This window comes from Mesoplodon densirostris, chromosome 19, assembly GCF_025265405.1.
Source record: "Mesoplodon densirostris isolate mMesDen1 chromosome 19, mMesDen1 primary haplotype, whole genome shotgun sequence".
Lineage (NCBI taxonomy): Eukaryota > Metazoa > Chordata > Mammalia > Artiodactyla > Ziphiidae > Mesoplodon > Mesoplodon densirostris.
The window spans coordinates 17,067,426-17,094,132 of NC_082679.1; the positions used below are offsets into that span (position 1 = coordinate 17,067,426).

At 53.7% G+C, this 26,707-nt stretch overlaps 1 protein-coding gene across 1 annotated transcript; it reads right to left on the minus strand.

Moving 5' to 3' along the window:
• Window positions 1-26,681, minus strand: GPI (glucose-6-phosphate isomerase). Its single transcript, XM_060083261.1, has 18 exons — window positions 26,475-26,681; window positions 25,411-25,501; window positions 25,005-25,073; window positions 23,469-23,588; window positions 17,599-17,682; window positions 17,316-17,462; window positions 16,433-16,504; window positions 15,720-15,764; window positions 14,372-14,425; window positions 4,215-4,275; window positions 3,747-3,790; window positions 3,460-3,612; window positions 2,497-2,626; window positions 2,266-2,342; window positions 964-1,092; window positions 662-737; window positions 520-586; window positions 1-409 (listed from the first exon to the last, which is right to left on the minus strand). The coding sequence occupies exons 1-18, from the start codon at window positions 26,594-26,596 to the stop codon at window positions 274-276; spliced, it is 1,677 nt and encodes a 558-aa protein (XP_059939244.1). The 5' UTR covers window positions 26,597-26,681; the 3' UTR covers window positions 1-273.
• Window positions 26,682-26,707: the final 26 nt, after the last annotated feature.

Here is a 26,707-nt window from a genome sequence, read left to right on the forward strand (position 1 = left end):
TCCTTTGTGGCATCTTTATTTTCTACCTGGTATATGAACAATGAACATAGGTCAGAAAAATCAGCTGCACTGCAACACTTCAGCCAACTGTAAGACAGAGGGGGACTGGACATGGAGAGGGTGAGGCTGGCAGTTCCAGACCAGCTTCCCCCAAAGGGCTTGTGGTCCAAGCCCGAAACCAGAGGGTGCTCTGGGCAGGACCATGCAGTGCAGACTCTGGGCAGGAGGGACAAGAAGGACCAGTCACAACAGGGACTGCTGCCGGGCACGAGTTTATTGGCTTTTGGCCTCATGCTCCTGCTTGATGAAGTTGATCAGCCCATTGGTGGAAGAATCGTGAGAAGTCACTGGGCTGCTGCCATCAAGCTCAGGTTCAATTTTCTTAGCCAGCTGCTTTCCCAGCTCCACTCTGCCAGGGAAAGGAGAAAGAATGGTATGAGGAAGCTTCCGACATTGCTAGTGAAATCCACCAGCCAACTCACAGGCATTCCCCACCCTCCCCTTTGGCCAGCAACTCACCCCCACTGGTCAAAGCTGTTGATGTCCCAGATGATGCCCTGAACGAAGATCTTGTGCTCGTACATGGCTGTGGAGGGAGCACGTTAGGGATCTACCAGCCCAGTCCGACCTACCCGAAGCCGGGACTTCCCCACTCACTTACCAATCAAGGCTCCAAGAATGAATGGCGTGAGTTTAGTGAACACAATAGAGTTGGTTGGGCGATTTCCTTCAAAGACCTTCAGAAAACACCCAGAAAAATGTCCCCCAGTTAGTCGTGATTCCTAACTCCTCATAAGGGAAGCACATGCTGCCCCAGAGGCTGGGATGGGCAGCTCTGTGAGGACAGCCCCTCCTACTGTGCAAGACAGGCAAGGCACTCCACGAGCCCCTGCCCTGGCCACACAACTTTATCCTTCCAATTCCAGGATGCCATCCAAAGCCCACTTCAGGAGAAGTGCTGACCTTGTGGGGCAACAGCTTCTCAAGGTCCTTTGGACTCTTCCCTGCAGCCTGTAGCTCCTTCCGGGCCTCCTCTGTCGACTTACCCCGCATCAGGGCCTCAGTCTGGGCCAAGAAGTTGGCCAGGAGGATCTGACAAGAGAGACATCGAGTACCATTTTGAAGCACTGTCTGAGCTTCAGGCAGATGGACAAGACTGCGTGGCACTGCCCAGTCAGGGTTAGTCTCAGCAGTCGGGGTCAGGCTGCTTGCCCCGACTCTGGAGCTTATTTGGAGCAAGGGGGGACAACAGAGCATGTCTGCTGACACTGGAAAGTAGGTAACGATGATAACTACCCTTCAAGGACTATGTACTACTTGCCAAGGGCCCTGTTAAGAACTTTACCAACATCTATTTTTTAAGATCCTGAGGCGGGAGAGGCGTCATCTCTTTTCTAGTTGAGCCTCAGTTTCCTCAAGTCAACGGCACTGAATCCCAGAAGGACAGAGGGGAAGAATTAGAATTCAAACCCAGGACTCCTGAGTCCAAAGCTTGTGCCCACAGTAACCCATGCTACTCTGCACAGCCAAGATAAGGCAGGATCGGTCCTCTTCAAGGACTCTGTCAGGTCAGGAGTTGGGTGGTTTTCCCCTTTGGTGCTGTGGTAGGCAAGATCTTGGCTCCCTGACCTTTGCCCCCTGCTGCTAACGCCTGTGTATATTATATCTCATGGCAAAAAGGGATTTTGCAGACAGAGCTAAGGTTACAGGCCTTAAGACAGGGAGATTATCCAGGTGGGCCCAATGTAATCACATAGCCCTTAAAAATAACAGAAGAGGACGGCAAGTGAGTCAGCCACAGAGATGCAACAGAAGAAGATGCAGGAGAGAATCGAAGCTTCAGATGGACTCAACCAAGCCTTGCTGGTTCTGAGACCGAGTCAAGAGGGTTTCTAGAAGCTGAGAACGACCCCCAGCTGCCAGCAAAGAAACCAGGTCTTGGTCCTACACCCATATAGAAATGGATTCTGCCAACAATCTGAATGAATGAGGAAAAGGATTTCCCCCCAGAGTCTCCAGAAGGGAACAAGGTCCTGCCGACACCTTGACTTCAGCCTGTGAGAACCTGAGCAGAGACCCAGGAGGGCATGATGGGCTTGGGACCCACAGAAACCACGATAATAAATGGGTGTTGTCTTTAAGCCACTAAGTTTGTGGTGGCAGGAACAGAAAACTAGTACTGCTGACTAATGCATCAGTCTTAAGAGATCTGGGTGTAATGTGAGCCTAAGACAGCATGAAGAGGGTCGGGACGAGGGCTTTTACCTTGTGATGCAAACCCTTCCTTATCGGGTGCTGCGTCTGAACAGGGATGAGGAAGTCACAGGGTATCATCTTGGTACCTGCGAAGGGCACTGTGGTCACCCAGGCGTCTATCCCCACCCATGGGAACCACCCATGTGGCCTACAGGAGAACGCTGACCTCACGGAGGAGTCTTTGCTGGCGTGCCCTCCCCGTCCCCAGCAGCACTCCTGCCCAGGCCAGATGGGGCCTACCTTGGTGGATGAGCTGGTAGAAGGCATGCTGGCCATTGGTCCCTGGCTCCCCCCACACAATGGGGCCCGTCTGGTGGTCCACACGGGTGCCGGACTTGGTGATGTACTTCCCATTGGACTCCATGTCACCCTGGAATGGGGCCAGAAACCCAGTCATCGATCTGCAAGTCTTGCTCCTTCATGCACATGCCCAAAACCAGCCTGGGATGCACCAGGCACGCCTGCCCTGCCCTGGCCCTGGGAGATATGGGCAGGCATGATTCTTTTATGTCCCCTCACCTGGGAGGGCACAGCTCACAAGCTTTTTGGCTTTAACCGCTCTGAAGGACCCATGACCAGCAGAAGCTGTACACGGAGGTCCAGGGAGGACCTCCCTAAGAGCAGAAACGGGTCACAAAATCTTCAACTGATTTCTTAATGGAGAGGCAGGCTGGAATCCAGACTGTATAGCCTTTGAGGGCCGTCACCCCAACTAGACTCTGGGCGTTGGGGAGCCTCAGCCCCTCCTCCAGTCACAGGATCCACTGGGAGAGGGGCTGCTCTAGGGGGGCTGTGGAGATGCCAGGGGCAGAGGGCTGTGAGTAGCCCAAAGAGGCACCACAGACTGGGTGTAAACTTGCTTTTCTGGAGGGACAAAGGCAGTGCAAACCATGGGGGTCCCAGGCTGTGGCCCACCCTGTCGGGTGATGTCCAAGAAAGAAGTGACCTGGCTGAGGCACATGCCCTGAGCCAAGCCAGAGTCTGACTGGCCAGGGCACCATGATAGCCAGTCATGCCCCTCCCACGGTAGCCAAACTCAACTGACACAGATCCTGGTTACAAAGATTCTCCATGAGATGGGGAGCACAGGTAGGCCTTGGACATGCCCAAGGGTAATGGAGGAAAAGGCCCCTGGAGGAGCAGGAACCTGGGCACCCAGGCTCATGGGCCCCCCAACCCAAGGCCTGGCCTGGCAGCTGGTACCTGCTGGAAGTAGGCAGCAAAGCGGTGCAGGTACTGGTCATAGGGCAGCATGGCATGCGTCTCACACCCAAAGCAGTTGATGTACCAGACGCCCAGCAGAGCCAGCAGGACGGGGGCATTCTTCTCCAGGGGCGTCGTGCGGAAGTGCTGGTCCTGAAATGAGAACGGGGTGGGTGGGGGCTGAGCAGCTTCCCAGGAGGGAAGGAGTGAGGGCGAGGGGGCGGGAGCTGGACCAACCACAAGCTTCCAGCCAGCGTCTGGCAGAGAACACAAGCCTCAGCACTTACCATCCAGTGAGCCCCTGAGAGCAGCTGCTCGAAGTTGTCAAATCCTGCGACACAAAAGCAGCGTCAACAGAAATGGTCATGCCCTACACCTCCTGGACGTGGGCAGAGCTTCTTCTGGAACCGGGGAAAGGCTGGAGGGGGAGCCAGAAGAAACAGGATCTGGGAGGACTTGGGCCTGTAGAAAGCCCCTCTAATCAGAGTCACCCCTGAGCACAGAGGCAGCTCTAAGGCCACCTGGTGTGGAGGAGCGAGCAGGACCGCAGTTGTGAGGGGCGGGGAGAAAGGCCAACCTGCAAACCCGCAAGGAAACTCGGCCCTTCCCACCTGACCTGAAAGAAATGTTCCAGCCAAGGGCAGAGAGGCCAGCGGCCTGTGGGAACGGGAAGGTATTCAGGGACACGAGCCCCCAGCCCGACTTCAGACTGCAACACGGTCTCCCGAGACAGAAACACAAACACGCACACTCACCCACGTGCAGGGCAATGGAGAGTCCGATGGCTGACCACAGCGAGTAGCGGCCTCCCACCCACTAGGAGAGACAGGAAAAGGCGCTGAGGAAGGGCTGGCACACCCCGCCCCCCTCCCTCCTGCCACGGAACTTGCCCCCTGAGAACCGTGCTCTGCTACAGGTGAAGCTCCGCGGCCCTGGGGCCAACCCACCTCTGGGAAGCAAGACAGCAGGCCAGGCGCCGGCAACTACTGGGCCGACCAACAGGGCAGAAACTATACGAGGGACTGACCAGAGCCACGAGACTCAACCAGAGACCTTACCGTGGCTGACCCCACCTCCTGAGACACCGACAGACCCGGCGCCGCATACCTGTGCCAGGTCCGGCCTCCCCAGGCACCAACAGACCCAGCACCTAGCCCAGCTCCTTGGACGCTGACAAGTCAGAATCCCACACCTGTGTCTGGCTGTGCCTCCAAGGACACTGACAGACCCAATGACTCGTACCTGTGTCCAGCCTCCTTAAACACTAAGAGACCCAGCGCCTCATACCTGTGCCCATGCATACTTCCTTGAACAATGAAAGACCCAGCACCTCCTACCTGGCCTTGGCCCCTGCTCCTCAGATACTGATAAACCCAATGTCTCATACCTGTGCCCATTCCCCACTCCTCAGGCTGTACTGACAGACCCCGCACCCCCTATCTGTGCCTAGCCCTGCCTCCCGGGACACTGACAGGCCCAGTGGCTCATACCTAGGCTTGACTGATCTTCAGCCTCAGCCCAAGACACACTGAGGTCTACCATTCACACTGTGCCTTCTCACGCCACACTGCAGACTCCACTTTACCTTCAGAATCCTCAGATCTCCAGTCACGTCTTCCTAACAACTATTTATGGAACACCTACCATGTTCCTAGCATAGGCAATACAAACAATCCACGGGGGAGAAAGATATAAATGAAACAATCATGCCAATAAATGTGAAAATGAGATAAAGTTTTTGGGAGAAAGGAAACCAAGAATAAAAGGACTCTGAGGGTGCTTGAGCCTGGGTGTGAAGGATGAGTAAGTGTTACCCAGGGAAGCACAGAGGGAGGGAGAAGGATTCCAGCAGCCAGAACACCATACGCAAAGGTCCTGCAGCAAGAGCAGCCTTTCTCAACAGTGAGAGAATTAAGCCCCACAGAAAATGCTTTGAGTGACTCAATTTCTCAGTACTACCAAGGTTGGTCCAAGGCTAGCACCCTTCTAGAGGCAAAAGAGAGATGCTAATTCATTACATCCAATGGATGCCTTGGGGCATTAAGGCTTAATTCTATCCTGAAAGCCTGACGAGACAGGCTGGGCAGGAAGCAGTGTAGCACAATCTAGAAGATGAAGGAAGGAGTGAGAACTGTAGGGTAGAAGCTGAGAGGCAAGGCTGGAGAACCAAGAAGTCTGTGGGTGAGGAGCGAATGGAAGCAGGAGACCACCTAGGAGCCCCAGTGGTCGTCCAAAGAATGATGCTACCCTGAATGGGGGCGGCAGGGATGCAGACCACTGATTCAGGAGGTTCAATTAAAAAGGATGAATTGGAAGAATGACAGAATCAAATGTGGCCCAGATGTTTCTGGCTTGGATAGTAAGATGAATGATGGGGATCTTTACCTAGAAAGGGTCTGGGTTTGGGGGAACCTTACCTGACTGTCACAGTCCCACAGACCACACCATGCCTGACACTGGCTCTCAGATCTCACCCAATAGACTCAAATCCAGAAACTGGCCTGAGCAGACAGCCAGCACTCAGACCAACAGACTCCAGGCTGCTGACCTTGACTGAAGTCAGGTTCTCAGACTTCACTTTTGTTTTGGGAGAGCCCAGCAAAGCTAGTGTCTGATTTGAGCCTCTGAGACCTCAAGCTGCGGACACACGTCCTTAGACCTCACCTTCACCTGCAGTGGGTCTCTCACACCACACCTGAGAGATGTGGCTCTGCAGTCAGTTCCACGTTCTGTGCCTCACCTGCCCCAGAGCCTCAGACCTCACCTTCTCCAACCAGGTATAATCCAATCTCTTTCCCCACTTGATTAATTCAGACCCTGCCAGCCAGATCCCAATGTGACAGACCACACCTTGGACTGGTTGCAGATCCTCAAGCCTCTGCAACACCCTGAGCTCTGCCCATCACACCTGACCAGGGTGCTAAGAACAGGTGGCTGACATGGCTCAGCTCATTCTACCTCTCCTACCTGAACCCAAGGGCTCCGCACACCTCCCCAGGTAGACCCAGGTACACATACCTACGATGACTGCCTTTCCCTCGATGAGAGTCCACTGTACCCACCTGACCGTGCCTGATCCTACCTGTGTCTGACCCACCTTCTCAGGCCTTACCAATCATACCAATTACATATTTCTAGGCTAGATCCTGCCCCATTCATTTCATCTAACAAGCCCGGGGATGCCAATTTGTACCTGAACCGAGGGACAAAAACCCACCTAAGATCGTGTTTATACCTCTGCCCATGTGACCCTGATCCACGGACTCACTGACAAAGCCAGGTCCACATAGCAGCCCTGGGTATGGATGCAATGGCTTCACCTGGGAGGTTAACTCTACCTACTTGTGTTCAACTCCAGTACCTCAGACCACAGGGTTATACACCTGTCAGAGGCAGGCTCCAGACAGCTCAGCTAATGACCCAGGCTTCACATACCTGTCTGTCCCTAACCTTGACCCCTCACATCTCAACTGACAGACCCAGGCTCACCTCCCTGAGCCCAACACTCAGACTCCTCACACCTTCCCAAGGGATCCAGCTCTCTCTCCACAGGCCTGATCTCGGCTGCCAGGCCTAACATGAGAGAGCCAGGTCCACCGTCTGTGTCTGACTCGGCTTTTCTCATCTCACAAACAGATCCAACACTAGCAACCCCTGCTTAGCCTGGGCACCAGCACCTCAGTGAGGAGCCTCAGACCTCATCAGATGCAAACATCTCTGCATATCTGTGCTCAGCAGGCCCCACCGAGAGACGTGGTTCTACCTACTTGTGATTAGCCCCAGGCCTAACTTCTAGGACCTGGGTCAGTGTACCCGAGCCAGAATCATGCTCCAAGGATTTCACCTGCAAGACCCAAGCATACATACAGCTGGCCCCAAAGTCCTTGCTTGAGAGGAGCCACATCCACCTACTCACGTCTAACTTAGAAGCTGCGTATCTGCTACGAGCCCCACAGAGTCCCGCCTACCTGCAGAAGACCCCAGTGCCGTGGGCCTGAATTGAGGCCGCTCTGCCAACCCAGGCTTAACCCTGGTCTTTCAGGCATCGCCAAAAGACCAAGGGTACATACCTTTGCCTGAATCCAACACCTGAAAGAGCTAAGCCTACCTACCTGTGTTCAACCGTAACTCCTTAGGTCTCCTCAAGACTATACTTGGCAGACAGGCTTTGCCTACCTGCCTCTGACCCAGGCTGCTCAGACCACATTTTCTGGGCCAGCTCTGCCTACTTGTACATGACCCTGGTTCCTCCGACCTTACCTAGTGGACAGCTCTGCCTACCCGTACATGACCCAGGGCCCTCAGTCCATACCTGGCAGACCAGCTCTGCCTACCTGTACATGACCCTGGATCCTCAGACCATACTTAGTGGACCAGCTCTGCCTACCTGTACATGACCCTGGGCCCTCAGTCCATACCTGGAAGACTAGCTCTGCCTACCTGTACATGACCCTGGATCCTCAGACCATACTTAGTGGACCCACTCTGCCTACCTGTACATGACTCTGGATCCTCACCATACCTAGTGGACCAACTCTGCCTACCAGGGCTTGAGCCTGGATCCTTGGACCATACCTAGCAGACCAGCTCTGCCTAGCTGTGCTTGACCTTGGATCCTCAGACCATACCTGGTGGACCAGCTCTGCCTACCTGTGCTTGACCCTGGGTCCTCGGACTACACCTAGTGGACCAGCTCTGCCTACCTGTGCTTGAACCTGGATCCTTGGACCATACCTAGTCAGACAGCTCTGCCTACCTGTATTTGACTCCAGATCCCAGACCATACCTTATGGACCGGCTCTGCCTACCTGTACTTGACCCTGGGTCCTGAGACTGTACCTGGTGGACCTGCTCTGCTTACCTGTGCGTGACTCTGTGTCCTCTGACCATAACTAGTGGACGAGCTCTGCCTCCCTGTGCTTGACTCTGGGTCCTCAGACCATACCCAATGGAACAGCTCTGCCTACCTGTACATGACCCTGGCTTCTTATGCTGTACCTAACAGACCAGCTCTATCTACCTGTATGCGACCCTGTGTCCTCAGACCATACCTACCCAGCCAGCTCTGCTTACATGCAGATGACCCTGGATCCTTAGAACCTAACTAGCAGAATAGCTCTGCCTACCTGTGCTTGACCCTGGGTCCTCAGTCCATACCCAGTGGACCAGCTCTGCCTACCTGTGCCTGACCCTGGATCCTCGGATCATACCTAGTGGACCAGCTCTGCCTACATGTACGTGACCCGGGATCCTTAAAACATACCTAGTGGGGCCTCCCTGGTGGCGCAGTGGTTGGGAGTCCGCCTGCCGATGCGGGGGATACGGGTTCGTGCCCCTGTCTGGGGGGATCCCATATGCCACGGAGCGGCTGGGCCCGTGAGCCGTGGCCGCTGGGCCTGCGCATCCGGAGCCTGCGCATCCGGAGCCTGTGCTCCGCAGCGGGGGAGGCCACGGCAGTGAGAGGCCCGCATACCACAAAAAGAAGAGAAAAAAAAAAAAAAAAAAACATACCTAGTGGAACCACTCTGCCTACCTGTGCTTGACCCTGGATCCTCGGACCATAGCTAGTGGACCAGCTCTTCCTACCTGTACACAACTCTGGACCCTCAGACCATACCTGAAAGACCAGTTCTGCCTACCTGTACATGACTCTGGATCCTCGGACTATACCTAGTGGACCAGCTCTGCCTACCTGTACGTGACCCTGGATCCTTAAAACATACTTAGTGGAACCACTCTGCCTACCTGTGCTTGACCCTGGATCCTCGGACCATAGCTAGTGGACCAGCTCTTCCTATCTGAACACAACTCTGGACCCTCAGACCACACCTGAAAGACCAGTTCTGCCTACCTGTACATGACTCTGGATCCTCGGACTATACCTAGTGGACCAGCTCTGCCTACCTGTACACAACTCTGGACCCTCAGACCATACCTGAAAGACCAGTTCTTCCTACCTGTACATGACCCTGGATTCTCAGACTATACATAGTGGGCCAGCTCTGCCTACCTGTGCTTAACCCTGGATCCTCAGACCATACCTAGTGGACCAGCTCTGCCTACCTGTACTTGACCCTGGGTCCTGAGACCATACCCAACAAACCAGTTCTGCCCACCTGTACTTGACCTTGGGTCCTTAGACTGCACTGAGGGGGTAGCTGTGCCTACCTGTACATGACCTGGCTCCTTGTGCTGTACCTAGTGGACCAGCTTTGCCTACCTGTGCTTGAACCTGGATCCTCAGACCATACCCAAAGGAACAGTTCTGCCTACCTGGACATAACCCTGGACCCTTGGTCCATACCTGGCAGACTAGCTCTGCCTACCTGTGCTTGACCTTGGATCCTCAGACCATACCTAACCAGACAGCTCTGCCTACCTGTACACAACTCTGGACCCTCAGACCATACCTGACAGACCAGCTCTGCCTACCTGTGCTTGACACTGGATCCTCAGACCATACCTAGCGGACCAGCTCTACCCACCTGTACATGACCCTGGCTTCTCAGACCATACCTAGCAGACCAGCTCTGCCTACCTGTACATGACCCTGGGTCCTTAGACCATACCTAGCGGACGAGCTCTGCCCACCTGTGTTTGACTCTGGATCCTCAGACCATTCCCAACGGACCAATTCTGCCTACCTGTACATGACCCTGGCTCCTCAGACCATATCTAGCAGACCAGCTCTGCTTACCTGTGCTTGACCCTGGCTTCTCAGACCATATCTAGCAGACCAGCTCTGCTTACCTGTGCTTGACCCTGGCTCCTCAGACGATACCCAGAAGACCAATTCTACCAACCTGGCACCTTACACTGTACCTAGTGGACCAGCTCTGCTTACCTAAGACCACATGTGGCAAGTCAGTTCTACCTACTTGTGACTGAGCCTGGCTTCTGAGATTGCAGCTGGGCGGCCAGCTCTGCCTACCTGTACATGACCTTGGGTCCTCAAACTGCACATGGTGAGCCACCTCTGCCTACCTATGCTTGTTCCTGGCTCCTGAGACTGCCCCGGCAGGCTAGCTCTGCTTACATGTACCTCATCTCAGCTCGTCAAACCTCATCTAAGACATTTGGTTCTTCTTACCTGGACTTGGCTGTGACTTTTGAGATTTCACTGGACAGACCCAGTTTCCTGAACTTGCTCCACAGACCTTACCTGACAGACCCTGCTCTACCCACCTGTGCTTAACTCACCCTGACAGACCCAAGGATAAAACCTGTACCAGATGCAGACTCCACAGACCTTACCTGAGAAATTCAATTCCACATACCTGTGCCTGGCCACAACTCTTCAACTTCGTAAGACATCTCTACGAGACAGGCAGGGATGCAGTTCTACCTACCTATCCTGACCTTACCTGGGAGATGCAGATCTACTCACCTGTGCCCAGTCCCAGCTCCCAAGATCTCACCTGAGACACCTACCTCTATCCACCTGTCTTCACTTCATATTCTCAGAGATCATCTAAGAGATCCAGGTCTTTCTAGATGAACCCAACCCTGGCTTCTCAGGTCTCACCTGACAGATCTGTTCTACCTACCTGTGCCTGACCTCAACTGTGGACAGAGTTTAATGAACCTAAACATGGCTTTTCAACCTACTTCCGGCTTACCTTTGGCTTTACCGATTTTACCTGAAAAACTCAGTCCTATCTACCAGTGCTGAACCTCAGCTCCTCAAATCTGGAATACAAACCAGGGACTGACCTCAGCAGCTCAGACCTTACCTGTTCAAGAACCAAAAGTACAAACCTGTATCTCACCTCAACTCCTCAAACCTTACCTGACAGACCTGCTTTGTGTACCTGAGACAGACCCAGAATTCATGAACCTTCCAGATGGATGGATGCAGCACTCCATCTCTTTGCCCAACTCCAGCTTTTCAGTCCTTTCCCAGGGGACCCAGGACCATCTTCAGGACCATCGTCCTGAGCATCACCAGAACTGCTTGGACAACACCTGAGGACACAGTTCTGACCTGGACCCGATCGTGGATTTCTAGTCCCACCTGTCAGACTCAGCTCTGTCTCTGCCAACCTTTGGTTTTAGTGTCCTTACCTGACCAACACACTTCTGTCCAGATGTGCCTGATCTTGGCTCCTCAGGCCTCCCCTAAGACACCTAGTTATACACACCTTGTCTGATTCCAGCTTCTGAGACCTCAAGCAGACGTGGCTTTACAGACCATGCCGGCAGACCCCACTGTACAAACCTAACCTGAACAGACTCTTCCCAGAGACCTGACAGATCCCTGGCTGCTCATCTCAGCCGGAGGGAAGCCTGGCGAGAGCCCACTGGTGCCAAACAGTGTCTGAGTGACTTGGGCCTCTGACACTTCTAGAGACCTTTGTCTACCATAAGCCTCTCACAAGGCACCTTAGCAACGTGGCTCCTAGGTTGGTTCACCTGTCTGTTCTTCACCTGTCCCAACTCCCCAGTCCTTACCTTTTATAACCAGGTACATTCCTAACTCTTCCTCATCTGGGCACCTCATACCCCAACCCAGCCAGACCCCAATGCCACTGACCACGTCTTGGGCTGGTTATGGAACCTCAGGGGCCTCGACAACACCTTGAGCTCTGGCCGTCACACCTGGTCAGGATGCTGAGACCTACATAGGGGACTTACCTATGTTTGCCTAATCCTGAGTTCCAAACGCCTCACTTGAGTGATCAGCCACCCACTACCTGATGCTCACTATTCAGAGCCAGTCAGAGATCCCAATGTATACACCTATCCTGAACTCACAGATCCAGGTTTAAGAACATGTACCTGGGCTTCCCTGGTGGTGCAGTGGTTAAGAATCTGCCTGCCAATGCAGGGGACATGGGTTCGAGCCCTAGTCCGGAAAGATCCCACATGCTGCACAGCAACTAAGCCCATGCGCCACAACTACTGAGCCTGCGCTCTAAAGCCCACGAGACACAACTACTGGGCCCACGCGCCTAGAGCCCGTGCTCCACAACAAGAGAAGCCACCACAATGAGAAGCCCGTGCACCGCAACAAAGAGTAGCCCCCGCTTGCCACAACTAGAGAAAGCCCGAGTGCAGCACCGAAGACCCAACGCAGCCAAAAATAAACAAACAAACAAAAAAGAACATGTACCTAATTTTGGCTCCTCAGACTCCACTTGATAGAATAAATATCTGAATTCTTCCAGAATTCACAGACCTCACCTGTGCCTTTACCTGTCCTGGCTCCTCTTCAGATATCACCGGCCAAAATTAGCTCTCCCGTAATGCGTGCTGCCTGCCTGAACCCGACACACAAGGCTGCCCCGTGGCTGGCCACAGCTGATCAGGCCTCACCCCTTACACATACCGACGCCAGATTGGACTCTTCGATCTTACCTCAGAGCCAGAGCAACATCCCTGTATCTACTGTGACTCCTCTCTCTCACCTGAGAGACCCTGGCTCCAGAAATTTCACCTGTTCCTGTCCCTGGCTCCTCAGATGTCACCTTCTCAATTCACCAATAAACATCGTTAGCGACCCAGGCAGGTCCTTCCAGGTATGTCTGGACTGGCCGCAGAGGCCTCCACTGTGCCCACCCTGGCCACTCGGGCCTCACTAGCCAGCCCCAGCCCCATGTTCTTGTGCCCAACTGTCATTCCTAGGCCTTACCTGGGAGACCCAAGTCTGTCTCTAAGCCACACCCCAACTCATCTCTGCAGGCTGGGTGGTTACAGGCAATGACGAGCCAGGCTGCGACACAGCCCCACTGCGCTGGGCTCCTTGGCTAGCAGGAGCCCCCACGTGTCCCTGACCACCACCTGCTCAGGCTCCAGATCCCGGGGAGGAGGAAGATGGTGCCTCCCCTCGTTTATCAGACATGCAACATTTGTTAGAAGCTGCACAGTCCCCCTCGACCGGGGTTCCTCATCTGAGCCACAGGACGCAGAAGAGCATTTGAGTGACTCTCCTCAATTCTTCCAAGGACGGTACGTAACTAGTCCCATTCTAGAAAGAAGTTAACTCATTACACACAAAAGATGCCTTAGGGCATGAGGGCGTTAATTCTCTCCCAGACTCCAGGCCTTTAGAGCTTTCAAAGGAAGTTACATCTTCAGATGCTGCCACCAAACAGAGAGCTTCCAGTATAAAGGCCTGGAAACAGCCCCCCTGGGAAAATCCCCAACTGGACGATGCCCTCCTAGGTACACCTGCTGAAGTCACGCGTTAGAGCCACACCCACTGCATTCAAGGCACCCACGCCACACCCTGCACCGCATCTCTGCCCCCCAAGCCTTCCCTGCCTTCTGCAACCCGAGCCCTTCTCACACCACGGCTGCACTCAGGCAAGCTGCAAGGAAAGCTCCTGCTCCCCGCTTGACACAAGCTGTGGCTCTAGCAGAGATGAGTCTGTGTGACCGCCTGTCACTAGAGTGGCCCGCAGCTCTGCCACTCAGCAACGTTGGCTTTGCGAGCTGCCCAGCAGGGCCCCACCCAGGCCCCAGCCTGGCACCTCCTCTCTGCCACCCTCCAGCTGCCCCTGCAGCTCCTTTCCAGGCCTGCCCAGTCACACCTCCTGCCTCACCCTGCCCTTTGGCCTTTACAGATTGCGGCTGTAGTTCAGAGAAAGGTCATCACTGAGAATAACTCACAACCTCAGCTTAGCGACGGGGACAGGGGTGGCTCCGGTTACCCCACAGTGGGTGCTGCCGGCAGGCACCCAGGGGAATGGCACCCTGGCCTTGCAAGCCTGCCCTTGGTGGGAGTGGAGCCCTCATCCTGACAGAGCAAAGCTGTTCCTACCCCACAAGCCTCTCTGAGGGCCTCCTGCCTGCTGCAGGCATGCAGCAGGTGCTCAATAAATATTGACCTGACCTTACGGGCCCCTCATCTGCGCCTTGACTTGGCAAAGGACACATGATTCACCCACCACGGGAAAGTGCCTTTACTTACATCCCAGAACTCGAACATGTTTTGAGGGTCAATTCCAAACTCCTTCACTTTGGCCTAAAAAGGGCAGACGGAAAGAGAAGGAAGGAAGTCTGGGTTAGCGGCACAGGAACAGGAGCTCCAGGGCATGAAGAGTCGTGCCACCGCTGGCGCTGAGCTGGAGCCACCTGCGAGTCCAGGCGGGACCAGGAGCCACCCACCCCCAGAGCCAGATGCCAGGCCAGCTCACGTCCAGCACACCAGTGGCCCAGTGCTTCCAAAGCCCTCCTGCTGAGAGGGGCTGCACACCCACCCTGAGGACCTGGCCCACACACTGTTCTGCAAGACCACCTCCTGGACCAGACCCCCTGGGACCTCTGGGAAACAACTGAGCACGGGCAGGGGCAACCTCCCAGGCCAGGAAACATACAGCCCGGACACCTGCCCAGCCCTTCCAATACTGGGATGGTGACCGCACCCCAGGAAGCCTGCAGGGAATGAGCGATCCTATTCTATCCCCTGGGCAGACAGGGTCAGCAACCCTTGCTTAGACCCCACAGGAGACGCTCCACTGACCAGTCTGAGCTCTACCCACAGGAGGTGGACAGTGGTACTGTGGTTGGCCAGCCTTAAGATGTCCTCCTGTCTCCCCCCACAGGCAAGTCAGCACTGCAGGCATGGGTGGGGGTGGGGGTGACACGGAAGGAGTGGAGTCAGGAGGACCTGGGTGTGGTTCCGGCTCAGACTGCCCAGCACAAAGCCCACCACACAGCAAATGCTCAGCCAGGTCTGCCTTCCTCGCAACACCTGCAGCACAGCCCCACCCTGCCCGCTGACACGCCCCCGACCCTACCTTGTACAACCTGGGGCCAGGAGGAACTGGCAGGTAGGTAACCATGTTCTAGTCCCGTGTTCTAATCCTGGCATCACTGACTCATGCAATCACTGGGTGACAAGTCACATCCCTTCATTGGGGCTTAACGTCCTTATGTGAGAAATGGGATGCATCCCCCACCTGTATGTACCCTGCATATCCCATCTGGGGAGAGGCCAGTAGCAGAGGCCAGGGGCGGTCACGTGTGTGGAATGTGGTGGGCATCAGCCAGGCCCGGGAGATGGGTGGGGTTAATGTGATCCCACTGACTGCAAGCCCCTTGCTGGAGCAGCAGAGGTTTGTCTGCCTTGCAGAAAAGGTAAGGATGGTTTGCAACTCACATCCCTCATAGGCAACCAACCCTATTACCCCACCAGCTGAGCCAAGATCCCTGAACCTGTGAAACACACCTCAGCTGATGTATTCGGAAAGGCCATGACCCTGATCTGGCCTGGGCCCTCCCAGGGAGGTAGTATGGGAACCCTCATGGGCACTTACAGTGTTGGTAGACAGGGCAACAAAGTGCTTCGAGACTGTGGAAGGCTGCAAGAGATGAGCCAAGTTATACCACACCCATCCAGGGGGCCCCCCAGGGGCAGTGACCCTCCCGTCTCTGGAGAAACCAAGGCCCCGGGGGGGACCCACTGCTCCCAGTCCTCGGTTCTGAGGCTGTCGGAGGAGCCCCATGTCAAGATGGAGAGGACAGAGGGGTCAGAGGCCAGGCAGCTCAGCCTACCTCACAGGCACACAAGGCTCAGGGTGTCTCCCCTGTAAAGGTGGAGGGGCCAGGGGTAGAGAGGATTCCATATGGCCAGTGGCCTTAAGGAAAGGGCCCTCAGCAGTTACAGCAGGGTCTGCCACATTTGGCTTGTCTGGGCTGGCAAAGCCATTTTTTTTTTTTAATATTTATTTATTTTGGCTGCACGGGGTCTTAGCTGCAACACGCAGGATCTTCGTTGCGGCATGCAAGCGGGATCTAGTTCCCTGACCAGGGATCGAACCCAGGCCCCACGCATTGGGAGCACAGAGCCTTACCCACTGGACCATCAGGGAAGTCCCAAAGCCAAATATCTTAACCAGAAAGGCTGCCTCCTGCTGCCAACTTCAGGGAAAATAGGGCTACAGGGCTAAGAGTGGCCGCACAGGCTGACGGGCAGGCCCACACTGTCCTACCCAGCCCGCACACTGCCCACTGCCCACCCAGTACTCACATCCTTGGCCGACATGAGAAACCACTCCTTTGCTGTCTCTGCGTTGGTGATGGTCTCCTGGGTGGTGAAGGTCTGCATGCAGAGAGTACAGAAGTTGGTCCCCAGCCAAGGTCGGTACGGCCCAGAGCCAGAGCTTAGCAGCGGAGGCCGTGTGGGTGCCCAGTTACCACACGGAGCAGTGCATGCAGGTTTGAATTACTCCCCATCACCTCCACCCACGTGTCCACAAAGCCACGATCAGTGGCTGTGTCTGGGGCAGGGGCCTGGAAGTAGCAATGTCATCCTGTGATTCCAGGACTTCATAGAGAAAGGGGAAACGCTAGTAAGAGCTACACCTCCACCTGCCCAGAGCCCACCCTCCACCCCCACCACCCCACCACAGGTCAAAGGCCAGAGCATCCTCCAGGAGAGCAGCTGTGGACACACCTGGGACTCCCTTCAGCCCAGACTAGGCTGTATCTCAGAACTCAGATGGAATTCTTAATATTTAATGTGCATGGATATGCGTAAACAGGGCATAGATGACAAAAAACAAAACGCTTACATTATCTGGGCATGGCTCTGGGATCAGAAAGGAGCAGGCATTAGAGACAGATCTCTGAGAAAGATGGGAACGGTCCCAGGCTGAGCGCACATTCAGTGAAGTGTGTGGGTGGGCCTAAGATGAAGGCTCATACGGACCAGTTCAGGCTTTCATCAGGTAAACTGTTTTTGCCACCAGATGAGGAACAGTCTGAGGGCAGCTGTGCCCACCCGATCCACAAAGCATGGCTCATTCAGAGTAGGTGGGAGGGTCCAGCGTCCAGGGCAGTGGCAAAGCATGCACCGCCCTGCACCCCAACACACACAGGGCTGGGAGTCAGGCCGGGTCTGAGGGCCGTACCTTGGAGGCGATGATGAACAGGGAGGACTCAGGGTTCAGGGCGGCCAGTGTTTTGGCAATGTGCGTCCCATCGATGTTGGAGACAAACCAGACCCGGGGACCTTCTGAAGAGTATGGCTTGAGGGCTTCAGTCACCATGAGGGGTCCCTGTGGGGAGACGCAGCATCAGAAAACAAGATTCCAGGGCCCACGAGAGGTGAGAACAGCCAGGTGCCATCTCTGGAGAAACCAAGGCCCTGGATGGGACCCCTCCTCCCCCATCCCAAGGCAGCCCCCTCCTTACCAGGTCAGAGCCGCCGATGCCGATGTTGATGACATCCGTGATGGACTTGCCTGAGTACCCCTTCCATTCACCGCTCCGGACACGCTGGCACAGAGCGGGGAGATGTTATCAGCCCAGACCCCTGAGTATAAACTGCTACTCAAATGCATCAGTACTTCTGTCTCCTTACACCTCAGTCCCGACTTCCAGGCCCTATCAGAGGCCTACTGAGACACAGTGTTACATCCTTGCCACACTCAGCCCCAACTAGACCCTTTTTCTCATCATTAGTAAGCGGGGTGACATCCCCACCTCACAGCAACATTGTCAGAATCTGCAAAACAAGAGCGAACTTTCGGCAGAACCTAACATGACAGAGGCCAAGAGATGTGAAATGTCAACTACTGTGACTGGTCTGTGCCAGGGACAGAAATGACAGACATGCAGCCAAGCTCCACATGGACCCCAGGGATTCTTGCCTCCCAGTATTCACATTCCTATAGGGTCCCCCATGCTGTACAGGGCTCACTATGCACCCATTAGGATACTGCAAAAATGATGGAGTGTGACTTCAGAAGCTGGGTCATGAAAGACCATGCAGCTTCTGCCTTGCTCTCTTGGATACCTCACGCTTGGGGAAGCCATCTACTATGTTATGAGAAGACTCAGTTGTATGAAGAAGCCAGTGTGATGAGGAACAGAGGCCTTCGTCCAACAGCCAATGCCAACTCACCATCCATGAGTAGGAACTGCCTTGGAAGAGAATCCTCGAGAACCCAGCAAACCTTCAGATAACTACAGCCCTGGCCGACACCTTGAGTACAACCTCAAGAGAGACCCCCAAACCAAGACCAACCAGTTAAGCCTGAATTTCTGATCCATAGAAACTGTGTGAGATAGTAAATGTTTACTGCTATTTTAAGCCAAGTTTTGGTGGAATTTGTTATATAATGATAAATAACTAATGCAGACTTTGGTACCACAAGTAGAGTATTACCATAACAAAAATCTAAAAATATGGGTAGGGACTTCCCTGGTCCAATGGGTAAGACTCCGTGCTCCCAATGCAGGGGGCCTGGGTTCAATCCCTGGTTGGTGAACTAGATCCCACATGCATGCTGCAACTAAGAGTCTGCACGCCACAACTAAGAGTCTGCACACCACAACTAAGAAGTCCACATGCCACAACTAAGATCCTGCATGCTTCAACTAAAAAGATCCCATGTGCCGCAACTAAGATCCGGCAGAGCCAAAATAAATAAATAAATATTTTTTAAAAATAAAAAAATAAAAATATGGGTAAAAGCTGAAAGAACCTTGAGGAGAGTTAGTGAAAGCCTAAAAAACATTGGAAGAGACTGTTAGCAGAGGTTTAATAATCCTCAAGGGGGCTGCTGGTATAGTTTTAAAGAAATGGGAAGAAAACACTATTGAAAATTGTAGGAAAAAGAATCCTTGTTATGTAGTGAAAGAAAATTTAATAACACTGTTGCCTGCATTAATGGGGAAAGTAAAATATGTATCTATTATGATCTGGATGATCTAGCTACAGAGATTTTCAGGCTGTGTTATAGGAACTACCTGGCTTCTTACTGCTTACAATAAAATACAAGAGGAGAGAAATAAGCTTAATGAAGAATTTTTAAACAAAAAGAAGCCAGGAATCGTTGGATTTGAAAATTCCCAGCCTCTCCAGAAAATAACTGATGCTAAAATTAGGAGATGGATCTTGGGCAAAGTTCAAATCCAGGGCACTGTAAGAAAAGCTTCAAAAGGTAAAGCAGGAGGATTTCCCTGGTGGCGCAGTGGTTGAGAGTCTGCCTGCCGGTGCAGGGGACACAGGTTCATGCCCCGGTTCGGGAAGATCCCACATGCTGCGGAGCGGCTGGGCCCATGAGCCATGGTCGCTGAGCCTGCGAGTCCAGAGCCTGTGCTCCGCAACAGGAGAGGCCACAACAGTGAGAGGCCCGCGTACCGCAAAACAAAACGAAACAAAACAAAAAAACAAAAAACAAAAAGAAGGTAAAGCAGAGAATGTAGCTGTAAAATCCTTTGTTAAGACCTCAGAAAGAACTAAGGTGGTAACACAGAGAACATTTTGGCTGAAGGTAAGGCTTCCAAAAAGCTTAAAAGTACTGTCTCTGTGGTCTTAGAAGCAATTGTAGGAAAGGACTTACCTTGAAAAAATTTGTGGGTATAGCTTTCGTTTAATGGAGTGAACCCCCCACCCCCAGTAAGCTTCACAGGAGACCCACAAAGTTTTTAAGATAACTGAATTGTCAGAAACACTACCAGCTTGGACTGAAAGTGACAGAGATATTACAAAAGGAAAAGAGATCTTTGGGACTTCCCTGGTGGTCCAGTGGTTAAGACTCACATTTCCAACGCAGGAGGGCGCAGGTTTGATCCCTGGTCTGGGAACTAAGATCCCACATGCCACGCAGCATGGCCAAAAAATAATAATAATAAAAATAAAAAAGGAAAAGAGATCTTTAATAATTTTTATGTTTTAGGCCGTGGCGTGTATATGTGTGATCTTAGTTCCCCAACCAGTGATCGAACCTGTGAGCTCCTGCATTGGAAGTGCAGAGTCTTAACCACTGAACCACCAGGGAAGTCCCAGAAAAGAGATCTTTAAAAACCTACATTTCTATAGGCAGTAAGCAAGCTGAAAAAACTAGGCAATTACAAACACAGACTACCTTTCATGTAAAAAGGATGACTAAGGGCAAAGCCAAAAGCCTTGAGGAAAAATTCCTAGGCCTTGAGTCCTAACCAAGCAATTGCCAACACAAGTCCTGCTCAATTTCAGAACTGTTTTGGACCAATGTTTCCTGTGTGCCTTCCACTTTCCTTCCTTTTTTTTTTTTTTTTTTTTTTTTTTTGCTGTACGCGGGCCTCTCACTGCTGTGGCCTTTCCCGTTGCGGAGCACAGGCTCCGGACACACAGGCTCCGCGGCCATGGCTCGCGGGCCCAGCCGCTCCGCGGCATGTGGGATCCTCCGGGATCAGGGCACGAACCCGTGTCCCCTGCATCGGCAGGCGGACTCTCAACCACTGTGCCACCAGGGAAGCCCTTTCCTTCCTTTTTGAAAAGGAATTATCCTATAACAGTTATCCTATGCCTATCTCACCATTGTATGTTGGGTGTGTAGGGGATAAATAACTTGTCTACTTAATTCACATACCTTCAGATCAAAAGGAACTGTGTTTAAGTTGTATTAAAGAAAATACAGATATATCTGTATCTAATTTAGATTATGAGGTTCTTCACTTCTAGCTGATATGGTAAAGGCATATGGCCTTAAGAGGAAGAGAACAGGGTATTTTGCATGTGGAAGGAACATGATGAATCACTGGGAGCCAGAGGGCAGACTATGATAACCAAATTCTAAGACGGTTCCCAGCTATCCTCACCTCCTGGCACTGCATTCATGTCCTTGTGTAGTCCCTTCCCACTTTGATCAGAGTTGACCTGTACAACCAACAGGGTATTACAGAAATGAAAGAGTAACTTCTGATGCTACCTCAAGGTATTAAAAGATGTTGAGGGGGCTTCCCTGGTGGCTCAGTGGTTGAGAGTCCACCTGCCGATGCAGGGGACACAGGTTCGTGCCCCAGTCCAGGAAGATCCCACATGCCGCAGAGCAGCTGGGCCCATGAGCCATGGCTACTGAGCCTGCGTGTCCAGAGCCTGTGCTCCGCGACGGGAGAGGCCACAACAGTGAGAGGCCCGTGTACCGCAAAAAAAAAAAAAAAGATGTTGAGGCACTCTGCCTTGCTCTCTCTTGGATCAGTCACTCTGGGAAAAATCAGCTACCTTATCATGAGGACATTCAACCTATAGAGATGTCCACAAGGTAAGGAACTAAAGCCTCCCCAATGTCAGCACTAATTGCTAGTGAGCCATCTTGAGTGCAGATCCTCCATCCCCCATCAAGCCTCCAGATGAATGTAACCCTGGGCCAACATCTTGACTCCAACCTTATGAGACCTGAGCCAGAACCAGTCAACAGAAATGCTGACTGCTGTTTTCAGCTGCTCAATTCTGGAGTTATTTGTTACACACCGATAGGAAACTAGTATACATGGCTTTCCCCAAACCAGTAAGACCCAGTAACTTTATTTCTTTTAGATAATAAAGTAATCACCTGCCACGAGCAATTTTCCATCAATACAGAAAGAAAATAAGTTGCTCAGCTTTTCAACAATCAATCTCACCATGAGTTTTGTTATAATAAAGCATCCTAGAGGGGAAACTTTGTGTATCTTTACTATTACTACATATACCCTTTATTTAATCAGATAGGGGGTCTTACAAAAACACACCAGTTCTGCAACTTCCTTTTTCAACTTCACAGTATATCCTGAACAGCATAGCAGGTCAATGCAACTGTAGCTCCCTAATTCCTAATGGCGCCCAGGACTATGGTTTATGAACATACACTGACTTTACTGGTCAGTCCTCTGATAAATGAGGTCAGGCTGTTTTCGGTTTTTGCCATGACAGTCAAGGTCATGGTGAACATCCTCACCCAATCTTGGTGAACTTCTGAGAGCATAGCCATGGGGAGTGTTCCTTACCATGGAACTGCTGCTATTCAGCAGCTGTTTTGAACTATAAATAGCCCATCAGTCTGAGTCAGGTATCCAGCAGCCAGCTATAAGGGAGGGCTTTCCTGGAAACAGCTTCCCAGATGACCAGTGCCACACACTCTCCACATGGCATGCCCAAGCACACAAGGGCTGACCAAACAGAACACCATGCTTCCGAGACACATCAGTTCTGCCACTCACAGCAGATGTCTGGAAACGCCCAACCCTACATCCCATCCAAAGCCCATCACAAACACCAACCACTCTTAAGGGACATTCTGGAATCCAGATTCTCATCAGGATCTCAAGCCTTCCTCACCCTGCAAAGTCCCACTCACTTGCCTGCCTAGCCTCTAGGATGGATGCCCAGATCACCTCCTGCCGTTTCAGGTCTGAAGATGACCAGCCACACGTGGGGGACACTGCTCTCAGGGACCAGCTGACTAGAGCCTAGATTATCACTCCCAGAGCATGCGTACAGACATGCGTAACCCACACGTACAGACATGCACACGCTCACACAAACCGTCCAGCCCACAGACATCATCCTTGTACCCCAGGCTTGAGGACGTCCACCACCTCTTGCAGAATCACCGTGGGATAGACACTGAGGCAATGGCAGGTGATGTGGGGAAATCTTTAGCTGGTCTCTGAGGCAACCCCTACACCCCCACACAGGAAAAGGAAGCACAGTTGTGTGCATTAACGCCGACACAGGGACCAGCTGCATGTGTGTGTGTACACGTGTGCCTGTATGTGTTTCAAAGAAGAGACGACAGACATGCTAGTACATGCACAGGAAACTTTTGGAAGATTTAACAGTAAACATTATAAAAGCTGCCTCTGGAGAGTTGGCTGGGGTGTCGTCAAGAAAATTTTCCGTTTTAAATCTCATCTAGTTCTACAATAGAACTAGTAGGCAATAAGGGCACGAGACTAAAGAGGTTAGAAGAAGCAAGTCTCTCCCCGACTAACCCATCTCTCAGGGGCCTCACTTTTCTTTCCAGAACTCTGTCCTGGCCAGATTGTCACGGTGAGCCCGCAGGTGTTAGAGCTCAGGAAGGAGGCTGCTCTACTGCTGCCAGTGGTGGGTTCCCTGAGAACAGGGTCAGGGAAATTCCGGCCTTAGCAGAGCCTGCACGGCTCGCTGTCACAGAGACCACCGCCACCTCAGGCTGCATTGAGGGCTGGGGTCCTCTCCAAGGAGCGTGGAAGGGCGGCCCATCAGAATCCCCAGATTCCCAAATACAAGCACACACACGGCCAAGGGGAAGTCCAGCCCAGCAGCTGCATACCTGGCAGAAAGACTTTATCTTCTCCAGGACCCTGTTGACCTCTGGCATCACATCCTTGCCATCCACCAAAATGGGTGTGTTGGACCGGTTCCGAAGGGCCACATGCAGCACTGCCCGATCCTGGGGGCGAGAGTCAGCGCGTGAAGGCCTCCACCCCAGGGCAGCCACGCTCCCAGCTGGGCATGATGCAGTGTGGCCCCAAAAGTCAGCTCGGCCCTTTATCCACTGGACACGCAGGCCCTAAGGTCTGCTAGTACCATGGCCTCATTCTCAAAACCCACTGTGTGCTCATGCGAATAGGGGCCACTCCGGGTCGTAGAGGGAAGGCAAGGCGTGTGTCACTCCCTTACGTGCTGCAGACAGCCGCAAGGGGAGGGAGACCGGAACAGGCCTGGGACAGGCCCCAACGACCCACAGATGTTCAGGGCGTGAAAAGTCAAAGAAAGCTGAACAGAGTGAGCAAAGGCAGACTGGTGAAAACACAGGTCAGAGACAAGCAATGAATGGCTACAGAGGGCCAAGGCTCATGAAGCCCAGTCTCATCTTTCTGGTGAAAGTACACGGTGTTTGTTTGTTGGCACCTTTTGAAAAGTGTCCCTGGCCCTTTGGAAGTGGAGCAAGACAGGCAACTCAAGCTTCCCTCACCAAGCATCCCATCACATCCACTACTGGAAACCAAACCAGACCCTAAGTCTGTGACAGGCTCCAGGCAGCTGGCCTTATCAAGAGAGAGCAACAGTCCCACCAAGCTGGAGGCAATAGAGAAGTCCTTGAAAGAAACAGGTCCGAGACTCCAGGGGGACAGGAAGGGATGATCTCAGGACTCCAACGCAGGGAGAGGCTAAGGTGGAGGGCTTCATGCCACACTGCCTTCACCCCGCCCAACCTCACTCCTGTGCCACATTCTGTAGACAAATGCACCACTCCAGGAAGCCCTCCTTGATTGCAGTCTCTCAGCCTAGCCCAGTAGTGAAAGGCAGGGGTGTTTGAATAGTGGCTCTGCCACTTACAGAATGACACTGGATAAGTGACTTGACCTCGGGTGTAAAACGAGGATAATAACATCATGAGGATGACACCCTGAGTGCTCAGTGACTCATGCCTACAGGGTTCCACAGCGATTCAGGCACAGGGTGGCCAAGGCCTGGCCTTGCCACAGCTTCCTGTTGACTCCTCCCACTGAGGAGGTTGATTTTGACATGAGTCTTCTTTCCACTAACACAACTTGTAGCAAGGATCAGAGTTAACTTCTCTGAGCACGCCTTGAGAAGCCCTCTCCCTGCAGCCTTGAGAGATGCTGTCCCCAGGCAGACACCGGGAGCCATTCCACGCTCACCAGACCTAGACTGCAGTCTTGGGGACGACACACCCCAAGGCTGTGCAACTTGCTTGAGGAAATAGGCCTTCAGGCCCCTGGTTAAGCAAAAGCATTGCCTAAGAGGAGGGGTACGGACACAGGGTGATGCTGCTAACAGTCAGACGAACCCCAAAGGGAAGGAAGAGGCTGTGGAGGGTATATGGAGACTTCCTGCTCACCTCGGTGAAGTTGATCTTCTCACCATTGAACATGCGTTCCCGGGCAGCCTCCACACCCCTGGACTTGGCCTGAGAAGAGAATACACTGAGGCCTGGTCCCACCCACACTGGCCACCAGGAGTCCAAGGCCCCAAGCACAAGGCTTGGTGCAGCCCCCCGTGGGGCTGACAAATGGCTGCAGACTGGTGCCCTCCCCCACTGCCTGGGAAGGGTCTCCTCAGACATCAGGCACTGAGTCCCCTGGGAGGCCGGTCAGAACCTGAGCCAGGGGCAGGGGCACAGGGGCAACTGCTGAGATCCACTAAGAGGGGGAAGTAAAGATGCTCAAGGACCTGAGGACGCCAGCAGCCCAGCTCGTCCACAACACCATGGGTCACGGGTCAAGCCTCCCCAAGCGGAACATTACCAGGTCCACCAGCATCTGCATCACAGCCTCCGTCACAAGGTTCTTGGAGTAATCCAACAGAATATGCCCATGGTTGGTGTTGAGGTTCAAGCTGCAGAAAGATGGCAGAAGCGGCTGACCACACCCCAGCCTGATCCCTGACCAGAGATGCTTCCAGAAAAAACCCCTCCCTGTGCCAAATCCAAACAAGCCTCAGCTGGCCAGCACAGTGGTGTCGTCTGTCACCTGTCCGCCCCCCAAGCTGACCTGCAGCAGCAGCACAGGGCAAGATGCAGACCCCTGGTGAGGAGGCTTTCCTCTGCTAAAACTGAGCTGGGGGATGGGAAGACAGAGCTGGGTGCGCTGCCCCTGCCTAGGCCAGGGAGTGACAATTCCCTCCCAGAGCTTCCACTCTGCGACTCAACTTACTGAGGGAAGGACCCAGATGACAGGGCTGGCCATCAGGGGCTTCCAGTCTGGAGCCACAGACCTCCCCTCCCGAAACCCTGCGCCAGTGACCATTCCCGACCCCCAAGATTTTCTCCTTTCTTGGTCGTTCACAGGTCTCCGGACCTAGCCTCCTGGGCAGGAATCACGGCCCCACCTCTCCCCACTTCCATCGCGGCGCCCCGCAAATCCCCCGGGCCGGTCCCACCCTGACCGCACCCTGCAGAAGGTCCCGAGCACACTCTCGGCCAGGACCGAGTGGAAGGGGGCAGCCCTTCTGAGCCTGCTGCGTCGGCGAGGGCCCTTGCTCACAACCGCGGGGGGATGGCCTGCTTCAAATGGCAGGGACCGGTGGAGGGGGAGGGGAGAGAAATGTCCCCGTGGAGGGGAAGCGGCAGAGAGGCCCAATCCTCATGACTAAGCTGCTGGGGCCCCGAGACCTCCGGCGAGCACCCGGAAACCTGCTTCAAGGAGGCGTCAAGGACGAAGCGTGGCCTGGGCCTGCGCCCAGATCCGTAGCCGGGGGCCCCCGGAGACCGCCGCCCAGCCCTCCCGGCCCAGGCCCTGCACTGCCGGACCCCGCGCGCCTCATCCGGGTCCGGCACGTCCGCACCCCGCCCCTGGCCCCGCGCGCGCACCTGAAGTGGTTAAAGCGGTCCTTGTCTCCTTCGAAAAGGCGGCGCAAGTTGAGGTCAGAGCCGTGCTCGTGGTACCATGCCTGCAGCTTCTTGAACTGCGGGTTCTGGGTGAGCGCGGCCATGGCGAGAGCAGCAGAGAACACGGACTGGGACAAGCACGGAGGAAGAAAGCTGGGCGGGTGGCGCGCGCGGCAGGCGGAGGACAGGCGAGCGCAGCGAGCTTTATGGCGCAG

Excerpts from the sequence above, each read along its gene's own strand:
- GPI (XM_060083261.1), bottom strand. The coding sequence starts at position 26,596 with ATGGCCGCGCTCACCCAGAACCCGCAGTTCAAGAAGCTGCAGGCATGG. Across the intron at positions 25,074-25,410 it reads TGCAGATGCTGGTGGACCTG|GCCAAGTCCAGGGGTGTGGA; the intron begins GTAATGTTCCGC and ends TTCTCTTCTCAG. Across the intron at positions 2,627-3,459 it reads TTGCTGCCTACTTCCAGCAG|GGTGACATGGAGTCCAATGG; the intron begins GTACCAGCTGCC and ends GCCCCATTCCAG.